Source organism: Lynx canadensis, chromosome B3, assembly GCF_007474595.2.
Source record: "Lynx canadensis isolate LIC74 chromosome B3, mLynCan4.pri.v2, whole genome shotgun sequence".
NCBI classification, from domain to species: domain Eukaryota; kingdom Metazoa; phylum Chordata; class Mammalia; order Carnivora; family Felidae; genus Lynx; species Lynx canadensis.
In genome coordinates, this window is record NC_044308.2 from 6,223,967 (window position 1) to 6,244,107 (window position 20,141).

The 20,141-nt window shown below is 39.0% G+C and overlaps 1 protein-coding gene across 1 annotated transcript in view; it reads right to left on the minus strand.

The window, feature by feature from the left end:
• Positions 1-20,141, minus strand: part of FANCI (FA complementation group I) — an 87,084-nt gene that overhangs the window by 28,915 nt on the left and 38,028 nt on the right. The window contains exons 13-18 of the mRNA XM_030317402.2: positions 17,933-18,113; positions 15,984-16,071; positions 3,952-4,082; positions 3,407-3,477; positions 1,765-1,879; positions 190-312 (exon numbers count right to left, since the gene is read on the minus strand). Coding sequence (XP_030173262.1) covers positions 190-312; positions 1,765-1,879; positions 3,407-3,477; positions 3,952-4,082; positions 15,984-16,071; positions 17,933-18,113 — 709 coding nt within the window. The remainder of the gene's footprint in view (positions 1-189; positions 313-1,764; positions 1,880-3,406; positions 3,478-3,951; positions 4,083-15,983; positions 16,072-17,932; positions 18,114-20,141) is intronic.

A 20,141-nucleotide genomic window follows, 5' to 3' on the forward strand; every position in this document is an offset into this window, starting at 1 on the left:
CACCCAGGTGCACCTCAAATATTCTTTATGATTCCTCACCTTAAACAACCTTTTGGCTAGCCATCACAAAACTACAAATCCTAACTGCATCAAGGAAGAGTGAACTGTACTTTTACAATCAGAAAAAACTTACTAAAATAAAAAGGATTATTAGTTGGGGGTTGCTATATTTCTTCCACTCTGATTTACCTCATAAAGTATGAGTCGAACATCAGCCTGCTGGCCTAAGCATCTCCTCAAACTATCCATGATCTCAAGGCAAAAAGTTTCATTGGCAACAGAATTGTAACGGCTGTGAACATCCACATGGACCTGAAAGGAAGAGAGGCCAGTTCTTATATATTTTACCAAATTAATTTTCACAAAGAAGGTAAAATGAGCCTGTGTTCTTGGTCAAAGAAACTTAAATTTAGCTTTCCCCATATGCAAAAATCGTCAGTAGGATGTGATAAGTGTCACTCTTATTCTGGTTTGGAGTAAGAATTTTCAAGCATTTCAACAAAATTAACTCTTCTCTATCCTTTAAGGTCTTCCTTGGCAATGTCAGGTGCTTAGGATGGCACAGAGATGATTTCACCACTAGAATCCAGTAGTCTTAATATACTTGATTATACTTAAAAGGTCTAAATGCTTCCTGAAATATTTTCAGGAGCTAGCACAATCTAGCTCTTTTTGCTTCCACAAAATCCTCAGAGTTTTATAGATAGGTAATGTTTAGTTTAGAAATGGACAAGACAAAGAATTACAGCCCTTGTTTTAAATAATAAATCCAGTAACTATAGACCAAGACTCCTAACCCTTACTACAGGCATCTCAGTGAGGTAGTTAATACTGACAGATCAAATCCTAGCTCTACCCTTCACTGCTTACATCACCTTGGGCAAGTCATTTAACCTTCCTCAGCCTTAGTCTTCTTATTAAGATGTGAATGATTTTAACAATACACTAATGACACCCAGTGTTCCTAATATTTAGTCTGTGCCATATGTTATGAACAAAAGTTTTTTGGAATCACACTAGGGCAACAAAGGATTCCTAATAAGATTGTTTCATTAATTTGCTATTTACAAATCACACAGTACATAATTTAAATAAAAAAAAAAAAATTTTATTGCTCCAAAGTCTGAATTACCAAAATACTGTAAAAAGTCTTATTTTCTCAGATTACCAGGCTGTGCAAAGCAAATTAACTATTAAAAATGGGGATAATAATAACATCTAGACTCAGAGGATTACCAGGAAGATGAAATGACATAATAAATATAAAACACTTAGCACACCACCTAGCAGGACAAACCACAAATGCGAGTCACATTGCTAATTCAAAATTTTCTAGTAGTCAAATTCAAAAAGTAAAAAGATGCTGGTGAAATTAACTTTAACATTTAACCAAATATATCAAAACTATTTCAATATGTAATCGAAATTAAAAATAACAAGCTATTTTCCCTTACCTCACACTAAATCTTCAAAATGCAGCATGCATTTTACACATACAGCGTGACTCAATTTGGCCAGACACACTTCAACTGAGCATGCAGTTCAACAACCACACTGAGGCTAGTAGCTACCGTGGTGGAGAGCACTGTCTAGCACACAGCAAACCCATCATTTTAAGTAAGTGTTAGCTGTTATCACTGCCATCATCATCAGACTCTGTTTCAGGGTCATTTGTACAACCAGAGCAGGAGAGAGAAAGAACAGCATACACATCACCAACTTCTTCACGAATGCACACGACAACCCAGCGTTAACAGTCCTTACCTGGCTGGCACCGATGGACTGACTGCACTGGGAGGAGGACAAGCTGCCCAAAACCTTAAAGTTCTTCAGAAGCAGCAAAAACCCAGCAACCGCAGCTTTTCGGGCATCAAGCTGGCTAGCTCAGGAACAGACAGAGAAATAGTTAACCAACAATATTAGCTTCACAGGAATAGGTTTCTGGGTCAGAAAAAGCCAGTTACCTCTGTACAGAAAAGGAATATGAATAAGTAATGAAGCACAGAGCAAAATAAAATAAATTTATATACTCAAAATAAAACATCAGCTGTTCACAGCAGTTAGCAGTAGAGGAACTCAGCTGATTTCTCACTATCTAGTTAACCTCATGACACGATCTATACTTTCTTCTATGTGAGGAACAAGAGTACTGAGAAGCTATACAATGGGCCAATAACTCAAATATTAAGTACTAAGTACTAAATATCAAATATTCAGAAATGGCTGACTGTCTGAAGGACCACTTCCCTTCTTCGCAGAGGAGTATAGTGCTTGGCGCCTTGTAAACCCTCCATCCAGAAAAATGATACATTCATCTCACTGAGGCTCAATGATCAATTCATGGGGGAGATGTTATGACATACAAACCTTGGCCTAGCAGACATACCTCTAGGTAAGGAATACCAAAAAACTGTCAACTCTAGAAGAGGGATAATAGTATAATACTTGCTGGTTGTTCCTCTGTATATCCACAAACACATTATAATAGAGTCAATGTGACATCAACTGAGCATCTTAGGGGTGCCTGGGTGACTCAGTTGGTTAAGTGTCCGACTTGGGCTCAGGTCATGATCTCACAGTTCATGAGTTCGAGCCCCGCGTTGGGATTCTGTGTTGATAGCTCAGAGCCCGGAGCCTGGAGTCTGCTTTGGATTCTGTGTCTCCCTTTCTCTCTCTGCCCCTCCCCCACTTGTGCGGTCTCTCAAAAATAAGTAACCATTAAAAAAAAAAAAATTGAGCATCATATATTTAAAGTACCAAATGCTTTCCACCTATTACTGGTCCCATAATACTTTTTGGGAGGTAGTAATATCATCTTTAGCTCCCATAATACTTTTTGGGAGGTAGTATTATCATCTTTAGCTTATACACTAAGAAATAAAGGAAAAGAGATCAGGAGGCATTGACTAAGCCAAAAAATACCTGAGACCGCTTAACAATTTAGTCTACAGTCACTAGACCATAACTCAATATTCACTAGAGTGAGTTTCTTGAATATTTTCCTAATGAAGGTGTTTTCCTTTCTAGAACTCTTGCCAGCTGGCACTGCAACCTTGTCCTGAAGATTATTCTAGGGGTGTACAGCAGAGTACCTGAGACCAGAAGCTCATATTCTAGCTCCACGAACCTTTGTTTGACTTCTGGAAAGTCACTTATCTTTTCTAGGCCTGAGTTTCCTGATCTGTATGGAGGAGACTGTAATAATTCTAACTTTACAGGTTACTCTGAAGACTGCATGAGATAAAGAACCCTGCACGTAGCACAAGGCTGTGCCTGATGAAAGCTGTTCTGTTGGGTTAGACATCTGCAGGACCACTGTGAACAGGCTGTACAAGGAGACGGCAGAGAAGATGGTGAGTAACATTAGAAGGCACTACTTCCCAGGGTCTCACGGGATTTCCAATACCTGGCAAACATGGCTTTCCGAAGGACAAGTATCAGGGAGTCCCTCACTGACATGCTGACCTTGAGAAGGGGCTGAAAGACAAAGAAGAAGTAGGTAGAAAAACCCTCAAGTTTATTAGCCTTTGCTCATTTCTACCCAAAACTGTCACTATTTGGCTTATATAAGGAAATTTGGTTCTGTTTTTACATACATGTTTCAATGCTTATTACACTTAGTAATATGGACAACAGCATACTTTGAAATACTAAATTTAAACTAATTGTGAAATGCCTTTAAACCTATCGTCATCAAATTTCTAAGAGCTTTACAATTATCTCACTAACTTGACAATGAGTCATGGGAGACACAAGTGTGCCAGGAAGAAGGGGGTACACTTAGAAACAGAGTCTCGCTCGGTGCTCGTGCACTTTTAATACAGTTTTATGCTTCAAAACCAAGGAATACAGGATATCTCAGACATTTGTATTTATGAAGAATCACATCAGACTTCCATTAGGCAGTTCAACCTCAGTTTTGCCAAATTCCTTAGGAGTCTAAAGACTTACCTGCACTGCCTTCAGCAGCCCTTGTACAGTTTGAAGCGGCAGAAAGGATAAATAGTCAAAAGTTTCTGTGACTTTAGCAGAACAACTTTGAAGAACTAAGGGTGCATACATGATGATATTTGAAAGCAAATCTGAAAAACAGAATCTATAGTGAGTTGTCTCAAAAACTAAAGATATTTCAAATAAATGAAAATTAAATATGGGAAAATAAATGATAAAAGGTTTTTTGTGTCTTTTGTCAAGTATACTGCAATAGCAATTTCTACTGATCCTATATACTTTTTCTATGGTCAGTGTAACTAGGATATATACTTCTGAAACTTTCTTCTGTGATAATATTAAGATTATAAAAATTTCTCTAAAAGAAGGGAAGAAATCTGTTACACTGTCAAGACATGTAGCATACTATATCTTCATATTTCTAAGCTGAAGTCAGTATCTGTGAACTTTTATAGAAGTTTAGTTTTTTTTTTTTTTAATGTTTATTTATTTTTGAGACAGAGACAAACAGAGCATGAACAGGGGAGGGTCAGAGAGAGAGGGAGACACAGAATCTGAAGCAGGCTCCAGGCTCTGAGCGGTTAGCACAGAGCCTGACATGGGGCTCGAACTCACGAACCATGAGATCATGACCTGAGCCGCAGCCGGACACTCAACCAACTGAGCCACCCAGGCGCCCCTTAAGTTTAGTTTTGAGCGAGCGAGAGAGAGAGAGAGAGAGAGAGAGAGAGAGAGAACAAGCATGAGTTGTAGAGGGGCAGAGAGGAGTGGGGGGAGAGAGAATCCCAAGCAGTCTTCGCACTGTCAGCACAGAGCCCGATGCAGGGCTTGAACTCACAAACTGTGAGATCATGACCTGAGATGAAATCAAAAGTCAGACGCTTAACCGAGTGAGCCACCCAGGAACCCAGCTACTAACACTTATTAGTGCAAGTATAGTATCGTCCTATAAGGAATATACAAAACCACACAAACATGATCTCTCTTCAAGAATTTTAATTAGGAGTCATAGAAAAACATATTTTGAAAGCATGAAAGAGATAAATAACGGGTCAACATCAAATATCTAATAATCGCAAACATTTTATTGCCTAGCAAATATTATAGAGGCTAAAGAGGAGTTCAAAGGAAGAAGAGATTATTATGAGTGGTGTGCTTTAGAAGAGTGAAGAGAAGTATTTAAGCTGGGTTCTGAAAGAAGGCTGACATTTAGATGCACCAAGAACCAGAAAGGGCTACTATATGTAAAGGGAAAAGTATGAGGAAAAAGAAGTATAGGGCATATTCAGAAAACGGGTTGGAAAATCCTGTGAAGCGGGGGTGAAGAATTCATAAAAATAAATAAGTGAAGTTAATGGTGAGAAGGCAGGATGGATCAAATTGTCAAGGACTTGAAGGGCCAGGATAAAGAGCTGATAATTTATAAGGAAGGTACTGGTGATTTCTGAGTGATAGAGTGGTATTTTAGTAACACCATGTGGTGGCATATGCAGGCTGACTTGCTGCAGAGAGGAGAGAGCAGGGAAATCAGAACCTATGGCAAAAGCCTAAATGCAAGGATGTAAGGCTGCAAACTAGGCAACAGGTGGGAAGAAGGGCACAAAAATGAAGACAAAAGTAACAGAAAAAATGAGAGAACTTAGGTACCAAGTTTGAGCTAATGAAAAGGAATTCCAACTTCTGGAACTTGGAGAGTCAGGCTTCAAATAATAGAAATATGAACAACTGAAAGTGGACTTTGTTGGAAGGAAACTGTATTGCATTTGAAATAAAAGGAAAAAGAAAAACCTAAATGGAAATATACAGCAGGAATGGGGGCACTGAACCAAGGAATGAAGACAGTCTTGACATAAAGATTTAAGATCCATGTCCACTGAAGCCCACAAAAATAAATGAAGTCATGCAAAGAGGTATGACATGTACAAAGAAAAGAATGTGTAAAAAGAGGAGCAGACTTCTGCTTCCTACCATCATGGAGAAACAGTGACTAGATTTATCCTCCCACTTTAAACAATAATAACAAAAAGAGCCAAATTATATTAATAATTTTCAGACACTAGACAAGCAGTGCAGGCCCATGGTCCCCCAGAGAAGGGAAATAAATGGGGTATGCCTTAGAACTGCTCCATCTTACCGCCTAGAGAGTTCCTAGGCGGCAGCACAGAGAGGGGAAACTCCGAGCCCAGTGGTCTTCCCAATTTAAAGAGATGGAGGTGGGAATTCAAAAAGCCAAGGCAGCAAGAACTCACAGGGCAGAGTTCTAGAAAGGAAAGAGCTACACGGGAAGAGGGCCCCGGAGATGTGTGAGAAGCCCCCTGTGTATGTCAGTTGTGTTCTGGTAGGTGCATGATTGTGAGGAAGCTACTAGAAGCCAAGGGAAGACCCAGCAGCAAGAAGCAGGCAGATCTATTCTCAGAGGCCACAAAAGACAAATAATAGTTCACATTCACAACAACCACAGTGGAGACACCTCATAATATACAAGGTTCTATACTTAGGCATTTGTGAAACCTAACTAGCCTGAGATTAAAGGCTACCTGGTCTTGCTTCACACAACATAATCATCCAAATGATTAAATGTTTTCCAAAAGATTTAAAGCGCAAAATTATTTGAAAGAAAAAAAAAATCCATGAAATTAACAATGTAAAAATTCATAGTGTCTACTATCCAATCAAAAATTACAAAGCATGCAGGGTCTCCTGGGTGGCTCAGTCAGTTAAGCAGCCAACTTCAATTCAGGTGGTGATCTCACAGTTTGCGAGTTCTAGCTCCACGCTGGGCTCTGTGCTGACAGCTCAGAGCCTGGAGCCTGCTTTGGATTCTGTGTCTCCCTCTCCCTCTGCCCCTCCCCTACTCACATTCTCTCTCAAAAATGAATGTTAAAAAAAAATATTTAAAAAAAATTACAAAGCATGCAAGAGGTGGGAAAATATGACCCACGATGAGGAAGAAATAAATCAATAAAAACAAAACAGAAATGCTACAAATGATAGGATTAGTAAATAAGGATATTAAAAAAACTAAAATAAATATAATTTATATGTTCAAAAAAGGTAAGGGAAGCATGTTAAGGAGAGCAAAAATATGAAAAAAGATACAAATCAGATGGCTAAAGATGAAAAATTAGATTGCTGCACAAGATCTGGGAACTTGAAGTTATAGCAGTATCAACTGTCTAAAAACAGTAAAAAAGACTAAAAAAGAATCTGTAAGCTATACAGGCAATGTAAAGCAGCCTATTACATATGTAACGCAGTATAGGGGTGGGAGGAGTGTGTGCTGGTAGGAGGGAGATGACAGAAACATTTTTGAAGAAATCGTATCTTGGGGTGCCTGGGTGACTCAGTAGGTTGAGCATCCAACTCCTGATTTTAGCTCTGGTCATGATCTCACAATTCGTGACATCAAACTCCACCTTGGGCTCTGTGCTGACAGCAAGGAGCTCGCTTGGGATTCTCTTTCTCCATCTCTCTCTACCTCTCCCCCACTTATATTCTCTCTCTCTCAAAATAAACATTTAAAAAAAGAGAGAGAGTATCTCAAAATGTTCCAAACTTGATGAAAAACACAAACCTACAGATTCAAGAAGCTTAACAAACTCCAACCAGAAACATGGAGAAAACTACACTAAAGCACATAAATTGCTTAAAACCACTGATAAACAAAAATATATATATTATATAGAAAGGAACAAAGATATGAATGAAAACTAACTAATTAGAAATGATGAAAGCCAAAAGAACAGTAAAGTAACATCTTTGAAGTACTAAAAGAGGGGCGCCTGGGTGGCTCAGTCGGTTAAGCATCCGACTTCGGCTCAGGTCATGATCTCACCGTCTGTGAGTTCGAACCCCACGTCAGGCTCTGTGCTGACAGCTCAGAGCCTGGAGCCCGCTTCAGATTCTGTGTCTCCCTCTCTCTCTGCTCCTCCCCTGTTCATGCTCTGTGTCTCTCTGTCTCAAAAATAAATAAACGTTAAAAAAAAATTTAAAAAAAAAAAGTACTAAAAGAAAAAAACAAAACCCTGTCAATTTGGAATTCTATACCCAGTAAAAATATATTTCAAAAAACTAACACTAAATTAAAGACTTTTTATGACACACGAAAAGAATTCAACAACAGCAGATCAGTAGTATAGAAAAAAAATTTTTTCTGAAGAATTTGGCAAACATTTTTTTTTTTCTATTTCCAGTCTTTTGAGGCAGACACAGGTTTACATAGAATGAAGTTGATTCCAAGAGCACACAAAAACTGGACACAAAGAATAAGACTAAATCCAGCAATCCAGAGTGATAGGAGTGTAAGACACTGAGCAGGTGCACTGGACAGAAGACTGACTGTTCAAGGTGGCTACCAACAGTCAAAGACTAAAGTCCCCACCCTGTAGGAGTACAAAGCTTAGTGTCTGAACAGTGGAGTCTATATTTGCTCCTTGAATTGTAAGCAGTATATGAAAGTTAACGGCAGTTGGACAGAATATAATACTGGATAGATATCTAGACACAAACAAAGGGAAAAAGCACCAGAAATGGTAAACACATGTGTAAAAGACATTTTCTTATTTTAAAAAATTCTTGGGGCACCTGGGTGGCTCAGTCAGTTCAGCATCCAGCCCTTGATTTGGGCTCGGGTCATGATCTCATGGTTGGTGGGTTTAAGCCTTGCATCAGCACAGAGCTCTCATGGGTTTCTCTGTCTCCCTCTCCCTCTGCCCCTCCCCTACTTGTGCACATGCACACTCTCTCAAAAGTAAATATTTTTAAAACATACAATAAAAAATTCTTGAAAGACACAACTGACTGTTTAAAGCAAACATAACAATGTAGATATAATTCAATAAACAGAGAAGTAAAATGTATGAGAATAGCACAAAAGTCACAAGGGCAGAAGTTAGAAATGGAAGTTATTTGTTGAGGTAGAATACTTGAAGGTAAACTATAGTAAGTTAAAGTATCATAAACCCTAAAGCAACCCCCCCCAAAAAAAAATTTAAAAAAGAGGTAGAGCTAATCAAATTGAGCAAGACAAAATGGAATTTAACAAAATTTTAAAAAAAGCAATCTAAGGGCACTTGGGTGGCTCAGTTAAGCATCTGACTCTTGATTTCAGCTCAGGTCATGATCTCACAGTTCATGAGATTGAGGCCTGCATTGGGCTCCACGCTGACAGCACAGAGACTGCTTGGGATTCTCTCTCTCTTGCTTCTCGCATACCCTCTCTCTCTCAAAATAAATAAACAAACATGAAAAAAAAAAAAAAAACCCTCAATCCAAAAGAAGGCAGAACAGCAGAAAAAAAAGAAGAACAGACAGATAAAACAGAAAACAGCCAGATGATAATTACATTACATGTAAATGGAATGCCCTGATTTAAAGTTCATGATTATCAAACAGGATTGAAAAAGTAAAACACCTTTGTATGTGGTCTACAAGAAACCCTTGCCAACTACAAAGACATAAGTAAGTTAAAACTAAAAAGATGAAAAAAATATACAATGTTGCCACAGATCAAAAGAAAACCAGAGAAGTTGTATTAATACCAAAGTAGACTTCAGGGGGCACCTGGGTAGCTCAGTCAGTTAAGCATCCAACGTCAGCTCCGATCATGATCTCACGTTTCGTGAGTTTGAGCCCCTCGTCGGGCTCTGTGCCTCCCTCTCTCTCTGCCCCTCCCCAGCTCACACTCTGTTTCTCAAAAATAAACAAACATTAAAAAATAAATTCAAAGTAGACTTCAAAGCAAATATTCCCAGGAACAAAAAAGGTCATTTCATAATGATTAATGGGTCAGTTAGCTAAGAGGACATAACAATCCTAAATGAGTATGCCCCTAATAATAAAGTTTTAAAATACATATAGCAAGAACTGATAGAACTAAAAGAAACTGACACATTTATAATTACAAAGTCAGAGATTCAACACTCATCTTAATAGTTAACAGAATAATTAGAAGAAAATATGTAAGAATACAAAAGACTTGAATCATCTGACTTAACTGAGTTATGGAAAACTCCACCTAACAACAGAATACGTTTTCTTTTCTTTTTTTTTAACATTTATTTATTTTTGAGACAGAGAGAGAGAGAGAGCATGAACAGGGGAGGGTCAGAGAAAGAGGGAAACACAGAATCGGAAACAGGCTCCAGGCTCTGAGCTGTCAGCACAGAGCCCAACGCAGGGCTCGAACCCACGGACCGCAAGATCGTGACCTGAGCCGAAGTCGGACGCTTAACTGACTGAGCCACCCAGGCGCCCCAACGTTTTCTTTTCAATAGCACACAGAACATTTATCAAACTGAACCATATTCTGAGAATAAAACAAGCCTAAGTCTCAATAAACTTTTAAAAATTCGTGTCATAGGGGTACCTGGCTACCTCAGTTGGAAGAGCATGCTTTTTTTTTTTTTTTTTTTGACAGAGAGGATGCAAGTGAGTGAAGGGCAGAGAGAGAGAGAGAGGGAGAGAGAGTTAGAGAGAGAGGGAGGGAGGGAATATCCCAGGAGGGGAAGAGGGAGAGAGAGAAGTGAGGCTCACCCAAAGTGGGTCTTGTACTCACCCTATGTGGGATTTGAACTCATGAGCCATGAGATCATTACCTAAGCTGAGTCAGACATTCACCGACTGAGCCACCCAACCACACCCCCCGCCTTTTTTTTTTTTTATGTTTATTTTTTGGGAGAAAAAGTATGCAATTCTTGATCTTGGGGTTGTGAATTGAGCCCCACATTGGGGGTAGAGATTGCTTTAATTAATATTTAAAAATGCATGTCATAGATAGTATTATAACCACAAATTAGAAATCAACAACAGAAAAATATCCGGAAAACCTCCAAATATTTGAAAGCTGAACAACATACTTCTAAATAACCCATAGGTTAAAGAAAATAATAATAACTCATAGGTTAAAGAACAAATCACAAGGGAAATTGAAAAGTATTTGTAACTGAAGAAAATTAAAAACAAAATTTATGGGATATAGCTAAAGCAATATTTAGATGGAAACTTAGTTTAAAGCTCGTATTGAAAAAGTTTCAAATTACTGACCTAAGCTGTTTCTTTTTTTTTTTTTTTTAAAGAGAGAGAGGAAAAAGACTGTGAGCGGGGGAGAGGCGCAGAAGGAGAGAGCGAGCGAGAGGGAAGAGAATCTTAAGCAGGCTCTACACTCACCATGGAGCCTGATGCGGGGCTCAATCCTGGGATCCCTAACCAAAATCCAGAGTCGGATGCTCAACCAACTAAGGCACCCAGGTGCCCCAGTGACCTAACCTTCTAACCAAAAAAAAAAAAAAAGATTAAACCCAAAGCAGTAAAAAGGAGACAAAAAAGAGCAGAAATAAATGAAACTAAAAACAAAAAACAGAGAAATTCAGTGAAACTAAAAGCTGTTTTTTTGAGATCAATAAAATTTTGGGGTGCCTGGGTGGCTCAGTCGGTTAAGCGTCCAGCTTTGGCTCAGGTCATGATCTCACGGTTCGTGAGTTCAAGCCCCGCATCGGGCTCTGGGCTGACAGCTCAGAGCCTGGAGCCTGCTTCAGATTTTGTGTCTCCCTCTCGCTCTGCCCCTCCCCTGCTCGTGCTCTGTCTCTCAAAGATAAATAAACATTAAAAAAAAATTTTTTTTTAATAATAAGACTGATGAATCTCTTGCTTCAGTGGTAAGAAAAAAGACAACGCACATCACCGCTATCACGAATAAGAAAGGGGACATCAATATAGAACCTAGAGTCATGAAAAGGATATTCTCAACAACTTCATGGCAATAAACTTGGTAACTTAGGTGAAATGGCCAAATTCCTTGAAAAACATAAACTACAAATGTTCTCCCAGAAGACTGAGATAACCTGAACAGCCCTGTTTTATTAAAGAAATTGCAGTTAAAACCTTTCACACAAACGAAAGGAAACTTGGAGCACCAGGAAGAAAAATCAATGTAAACCTCCAGGTAAATGTAATAGGCCACAAGTTGACACTCTTTCTGTAAAGGGCCAGACAGTAACCATTTTAGGTTTTATAAGCCATGGCTTAAATGACAACTGTTCAACTCTGCTGGTATAGTGTAAAAGCAAGATAGACAACATGTAAATGACTGAGTGTGGCTATATTCCAGTAATACTCTCTGTACTCTGAATACTAACTTTTTCAGAGGACATATTATTCTTTTGATTTTTTCAACCACTTACAAGAGCAAAATGAACCCAAAGCAAGCAAAAGCTAAGAAATAAGAAGCAGATATCAGTGAAATTGGAAACAAACAATGGAGAGAATTCACACCAGAAGCTCATTCTTTGAAAGATTAGTAAAACTGACAAGCCCCTAAGTTAAATCAGTGAAGGAAAAAAGATGCAAATATATCAGAAATGTCTTGATTTGCAGGTGACATGATTTCTATTTAGAATATTCTAAGGAATTGCCAAAAAGCACTTAGAATAAGGTTTAACAAGGTTGCAAGATATAATATCAATATAAAAAGGCAACTATTTCTACACGCTAGCAATTAATCAGAAATAGACATTTTTTAAAATATCATGTACAATAGCAATAAAAATATGAAATACTTAGGGATAAATCTGACAAAAGATATGCAAGATTCACACTGAAATCTAGAGAGCACTGCTAGAAGAAATTAAAGACCTAAATACATGGAGAGCTATACTGTGTTCAGGGGTTAGAAGACTCAGTATTGTTAAGATGATGTCTCCTAAATTGATCCATTATTTAAGGCAATCTCAATCAAAACCTGAACAAGTTCTTTATAAAAATTGACAAACTAATTCTAAAACTTATTTGGAAATGCGAAGCACTTATAGTAGCTGAGACTATTTTGAAAAAGAGCAAAGTTGAAGGATTTACACTATTTGATTTTAAAACTTATTACAAAGGTACAGCAATCAAGACAATAACAGATCACTGGAACAGAAGATTCCTAAAATAGACCCACGTGTATATGGCTAGTTGATTTCAAAGATAGCATGCTAATTTAATGAAAAAAATAATCTTTTATTTTTTAAAAAATTTATTTAGAGACAGCACAAGAGCAAGAGCACAAACAGGAGAGGGGCAGAGAGAGGGAGACAGAGAATATCCCAAGCAGGCTCTGCACTGTCAGCGGAGTTCACGAACTTCAAGATCATGACCTGAGCCAAAACCAAGAGTCAGATGCTTAACAAACTGAGTCACCCAGGTGCTCTAGAAAAGATAATCTTTGGGGCGCCTGGGTGGCGCAGTCGGTTAAGCGTCCGACTTCAGCCAGGTCACGATCTCGCGGTCCGGGAGTTCGGGCCCCGCGTCGGGCTCTGGGCTGATGGCTCGGAGCCTGGAGCCTGTTTCCGATTCTGTGTCTCCCTCTCTCTCTGCCCCTCCCCCGTTCATGCTCTGTCTCTCTCTGTCCCAAAAATAAATAAACGTTGAAAAAAAAAAAATTAAAAAAAAAAAAAAGAAAAGATAATCTTTTTTTAAAAATGTGCTGGATCAGGGGCGCCTGGGTGGCTCAGTCAGTTAACGTTTGACTACAGCTCAGGTCATGATCTCATGGTTTGTGAGTTCAAGCCCCACATCAGGCTCCAGGCTGTGGAGACTGCTTCGGATTCTGTGTCTCCCCCTCTCTCTCTGCCCCTCCCCTGCTTGCTCGCTCTCTCTCAGAAAATGAAAAAACACTAAAAAAATTTTTTAAAAAATGTACTGGATCAAATGGATAGCCAAAGGGGGGGTGGGGTGGGGAATGAACTCACACCATATAGGATTTAACAAAAATAGATCACAGATTAAAGCGTAAAAAGCTAAAACTATACAGCTTCTAGTAGATAATATAGGAAAAATCATAGTGAATCTTAGTGATCTTGGGTTTGGCAAAGATTCTTTAATACATGACACAAAAAGCAGGAATTATAAAAAGAAACTGATAAATTGATAATTGATAAAACTCTTCAAACAACACTGTTAAAAAAAAAATTAAGTAAAACCACAGACTAGGAGAAAGTATTTGCAAAACACGTATCGGACAAAGGACTTATATTCAGATTACACGAAGACTTTTACAACTCAGTAATAAGGCAGCAAACAACTCAATTTTAAAAATCAGACAAAAGATTCGAACATACAAAAAAGGCACATGTTTAGTATCACTGGGCTCTGGGGAAATACACATGAAAACCACAATGAGATACTATCAAGCACCTATCAATGACTAAAAAAAACTAACCATACCAAGTGTTGGTCACAATGTGAGCAACCAGCAACACTGCTGGCAGGAATGTAAAATGGTACAACCACTTTGGAAAACAGTCTGGCGGTTTCTTAAACTATTAAACATAGATCTCCCATATGATGCACCCATTCCACTACCAGGTATCTTCCCAAGAAAAACAAAAGCATATTTCCTCAAAAAGACTTACAATGAATGCTCACAGCAGCTTTATTTGTAACAGACCCAAACTGGGAAAAACCTATATAACCTGTCCACAGGTGAGCGAATAAACAAATTGAGGTTATATTCACACCAGGTAGTACTACTAACAATAAAAAGGGACCAACTACTGATACATGCAACAAATATGGAAAACTCTCACAAGAATTATGCTCAATGAAAGAAGCCAGGCAAAAAAAGGAGTGCATACAGTAGGATTCCATTTACCTAAGACTCAAAAAAGCTGACTAGACTGGAGACAGGAGGTGGGGAGGAAGAGTAGGATGGAGGAAAGAATTACAAAGGGACACCAGGAAACTTCTGTGGGTGATCACTGTGTTGTTTCACAGGTGTACACATGTCATAAGTCATCAAACTGTATAGCTTAAGTATGTACAGATTATGGTACTTCAATTATACTTCAATAAAGCTGTAAAGAAAGAAAAAGAGTAGAATAGTGTCAAGTACTGAACTTTGCAGAATCTTGACCCTTCAGGGTAGACGAAAAGGAATCATGAAAGGAGGAAGAACTGATCACATGCAGGATAAGAAGCAAACTATTAGTTATCAGAGAACCTATCTAAGAAAAGTTTCAGGGAGTTGTAATGATAGAGAAATGAGTTGTACTGATAGAGAAATTAGGAAAGTCGGTGGCTAAGAAAAGACCAGTAGATTTGGGATTAGAAGATGTGTATCAGGTTAGCGTCCAGCTCTGGATTTTGGCTCAGGTCACGATCCCAGGGTGGTGGAGCAAGCCTGGCACTGGACTCCGTGCTGAGCATGGAGCTTGTTTGAAATTCTCTCTCTCCCCCCACCTCTGTTCCTCTCTCCCACTCTAAAATTAAAACAAACAAACAAAATACAAAGAGAGGAGTACTGAAGCCAGAATGTCAAGGGTTAGCAGAATGGGAGGTCACTGAGTTGCAGCAGGACAGCACTCATTGGAGTAGTAAAACAAAAGGCAGAGTTAATGTAAGACAAGTTTCACTCATTAGTTATATGCTCCTTTCCTTCTTTTTGGAAAAAGAAAAAAAAGTTTATTTTTGAGGCAGAGAGCGTGAATGGGGGAGGGGCAGAGAGAGAAGGAGACAGAGGATCCAAAGAGGGCTCTGCACTGACAGCAGCAAGCCCGATGTGGGACCTGAACTCATGAACCAGGAGATCATGACCGGAGCTGAAGTCGGACACTCAACCAATTGAGCCACCCAGGTGCCCCAGTGCTCCTTTTCCTTTTTTTTTTTTTTTTTAACGTTTATTTATTTTTGAGACAGAGAGAGACAGAGCATGAACGGGGGAGGGTCAGAGAGAGGGAGACAAAGAATCTGAAACAGGCTCCAGGCTCTGAGCTGTCAGCACACAGCCCGACGCAGGGCTCAAACTCACAGACCGCGAGATCATGACCTGAGCCAAAGTCAGCCGCTTAACCGACTGAGCCCCCCAGGCGCCCCTCCTTTTCCTTCTTGATAATCACAACAACATAGAAGGATTTATGTCTCACTCGCATCATAATCAAAGATACTGCATTGAACTACTGTAGCACTAAAAACTTTTTTTTCCAGAACCAAAACAGTATTGACATTTACATGAATATATTCCCTAGAACTTTATCCACCTTCTCACAGCTCAATACCTAAGAAATGACTGATGGGAGAGGATGCTCTGGTCACAACCCTGTTGAAGACTTGCTCGAGAATTTCTTGTCTGATCATCTCATGGATCTAAAAAGAACAGGCAATAAAATATTCCATGGTGACCTCCAGCTTACAGTTGTATCAATTCATGTTAGGCAGTATGAAAAACAGTCTGGATAGAAGTATAACATGACTTTATTTCAAAACTGTTTATTTATTTTTGAGAAAGAGAGAGAGAGAGAGAGAGAGATGGAGCATGACTGGGGGAGGGGCAGAGAGAGGAGACAGAACCCAAAGCAGGCTCGAGGCTCTGAGCTGCCAGCACAGAGCCCGACAAGGGACTCGAACTCATGAACTGTGATACCATGACCTGAACCGAAGTCGGACGCTTAACTGACTGAGCCACCCAGGCACCCCATGACTGTTTATTTCAAAGACAGATATACTGTCAATCATCTGGAAAGATAGGATCACTCAATTCTAGCCTCACTCTGTGTTCAGGTGACTCATTAGCAGGGCAAACTACCATGTTTATTAGCCTAAAAGAGAGCTCACATGAAAGTATTGCCACATGTTCGGTTCAGCATCAAACAGAACTAATTCTACTTAGGTATCCATTACATGCTAATACCCATATTTCTGACAGTATGCATGACTTATTTTAAAATTTAAAAGCCCATGAAAATTTCTGGAAATCTCAAAAATCTTCACCAAACCCTTCCTCGGTTTCTGGAAGGACAGTAGTCACCTTAAAAAAGAACTGTTTTCAATTTTCACTCAAATTCTTACATGAACTTGATTACTTCCAGGTACAGACTAATTTCTTTCAGACATCAAACTAACAACAGATTATTAGTAAATTATATTTTCTACAGATGCCTTGACAAAGCCAACATCTGTGTAAAACCAAAGGGAACCTCACTAGTTTTAAAAAACATTAATTTAAAAACAATATTGGGGTGTACGGGTAGCTCGGCTGGTTAAGCATCCAACTTTTGATTTCGGCTCAGGTCATGATCTCACAGTTTGTGAGTTCGAGACCTGCACTGGGCTCTATGCTGACCGTGTGGAGCCTGCTTGGGATTCTCTCTCTTCCTCTCCCCGTCTCCTCCTCCTGTGTGTACATGCTGTCTCTCTCTCTCTCTCTCTCTCAAACTTTAAAAAACATAAAAACCAAAAAATATTAAAATCTTTTATTCTTTTAATCAGATTACTATTAAGAAGAGTCATTTATATCATCTAACACATAACTCTCAAGGACTACTGTATGCATTCACTTCATTATTCTGGATCAGAACCCTAGATTTACATTTAAATTAGCCCCCAAATAACATTTCCAACAGACACTTTTGGCGTGTAGCTACATCAATTCAATGTCAAGATGATGTAGAGCAATCATTAGCAAAGTTGTTTAGCCTCATAATCTAGCTTTTCTTTTAGCTGAAAGGAAATGAATTTTTAAAAGCTGTTTCAGAAATTAAGATTGAGATGATCATTGTCATATGGTAATGAATTAAAAAATAGAACTATTCTGAGTTCTTCAAAAACAGTGAACCAAAAAACATGATTCTTCAAGGTAGATGTTCTACAGTGACCTAAAAGATTTCTTGTATAAGAGCATCCAAAGAAGCTCCCAAACAGAAAATGATAAAAAATGATTTACTACTGGAGGAAGAAGAGGAAATCATAAAAATCTAATTGACATTTGAACATCTAAGAAAGAGAAAAAGGGGAAATTAAAACACATGAAAAACTAATACAAATAAAGAATGAAAATACAAACATTCCATCAAGCTGAATCTGTCACATTTCAATTACTATCCCGAGTTCTGTTCCTGGAAACTGCTACATACTCAAAACTTCCTTGTCCTCCAAGCTCCCAGGCAAACGCCATGCCCCATTTATAATTTCATAGAATTAGGGAATGGCTGCCAAACTAGGGTCTCACCTTAAAAGTTTCCAACAGGATATCAGCTCCCAGTTTACAAGCATGCTGGGTTGGTTTTTTAGAAAGACATGAGCTGGTTTCAATAGCTTTTCCATCAAGAATCTTCTTTGGCCCATATGAATCCATTAAAATGAAGCCAAGTTCTACCAGGCCCTGAGTAACATGATCCCAACTATGAACACTGCAAGAAAACAAAGCTTAGTTAAAAAAAAAAAAAAAAGAAACTTAGGAAGATACTTTACCTTTATATTCATTGTCATGTTTACACATTTCCTAAACTTGACCTGAATCATCAACACTATTCACATGAACCTTTTCTTCTCATGCATCCTTATGTCAGAATTCTGAATTCCTGGGTGTACAGTGTTTCCACTAACAGAACACTGGGAAAATCCAAAAACTACAAAATATTCAAAAACATACAGACAAAACTGGAATATCTCAGTGTAGTGACCATTATATGTTTCCATTCAAGATTTCATAACTGGAAGTTAATTGTTGCTTCTTTTTTTTTAAAAAAAATTTTTTTTTCAACATTTATTTATTTTTGGGACAGAGAGAGACAGAGCATGAACGGGGGAGGGGCAGAGAGAGAGGGAGACACAGAATCGGAAACAGGCTCCAGGCTCCAAGCCATCAGCCCAGAGCCTGACGCGGGGCTCGAACTCACGGACCGTGAGATCGTGACCTGGCTGAAGTCAGACGCTTAACCGACTGCGCCACCCAGGCGCCCCTAATTGTTGCTTCTTCTACTTCTCCTATGAACTAACAACACTTAAAAAAAATTTTTTTTAATGTTTATTTATTTTTGAGAGAGACAGCATGAGCAGAGGAGGCGCAGAAAGAAGAGAGGGAGACACAGAATCCAAGGCAGGCTCCAGGCTCCAAGCTGTCAGCAGAGTCCAGTGTGGGGCTCGAACCCAAGAACCATGAGATCATGACCGAGCTAATGTCAGAAGCTAACCAACTGAGCCACCCAGGCACTCCAACACTAACAACACTTATATTCTATACATGCTTATAAATTTTCTCTATAATAGAGACCACCTTGTAGTCCTATTTTTACTCATACAGCCTGGCATAAAACTAGCATTTAGAAGGCACACAGTAAATATTTATAGCAGGGATATTTGCGTTCATATTTATACATTCATATATTTATATCACATTCATCTTATAGTATGAATCAACGCACGATCTGATTTCAAAAGCATGAGCTAAAACTACAAATAACCTTTTGCATAGCAGCAGAATCCTTGGTCATTTTATACCATTTAATGTTACCCACTCTAGTGGAAACGATATGCTTATAGTAACATTTCTATCATTATATCTACCTGCTAAACAGCTGCAAATTATAATACAGCATTAAAGAATAAAGGAGACAGTCGTGAACAGATTCTCATAACATTTTGACAGACTTTAATAATATTCACTCTGGAGATCTGGGATCAAGATAATGGACTGAGCACATGCTCCAGGCTTCTCACCCCAAATACCTACAAATGATAGAGAAGATACACACACCTGTGTGCATATGCCTAAATACAGTGCATATATACAACCCATAATAATGTGGAAAAACAAGAGGCATTTTTGACAGACTAGAAATTATAAAGAATCCTTAAAAAAAAAAATAATAAAGAATCCTTAAAAAGTCAAAGAAATATAAGGGCGCCTGGACTCCTCAGTTGGTTAAACATCCAACTCTTGATCTTAGCTCAGGTATTAGTCTCAGGGTCGTGAGATCAAGTCCCATGTTGGGCTCCCCTCTGGGCAGGGAGCCTATTTAAAAAAAGAAAAGTGAAAAGTAATCTAACACGAGAATGAAAGATGAAGCCACTGACCACACAGTGCAAAGTGAAGGGGTGGCTCCAAAAGCAGATACCAAGGGCAGATACGCCAGGCACTGGCAGGAACTCTGGGGCAACTTCCGTGACGACTGGCTGGAATCCCCCCACACGATCAGCTGGGTACACAGCATCCTTCCCTGTACCTTCTTCCCCAACAGCTCACCATGCGCCCCCAGTGTATGCCAAGAAGTGAGCAACACTGAGCCTGTTGAGAGGTGGGATCTCTGAGTGGAGGAACTTTGGCCTAAGCGGCAGAGCAGCACTGAGAGTACGGCAACATGCTGCAGAATCAGGGAGGCTAAGTCCTGGCACCCCCTACCTCTATCCTTACATCAGAGGTAAGTTGTATTAAACAA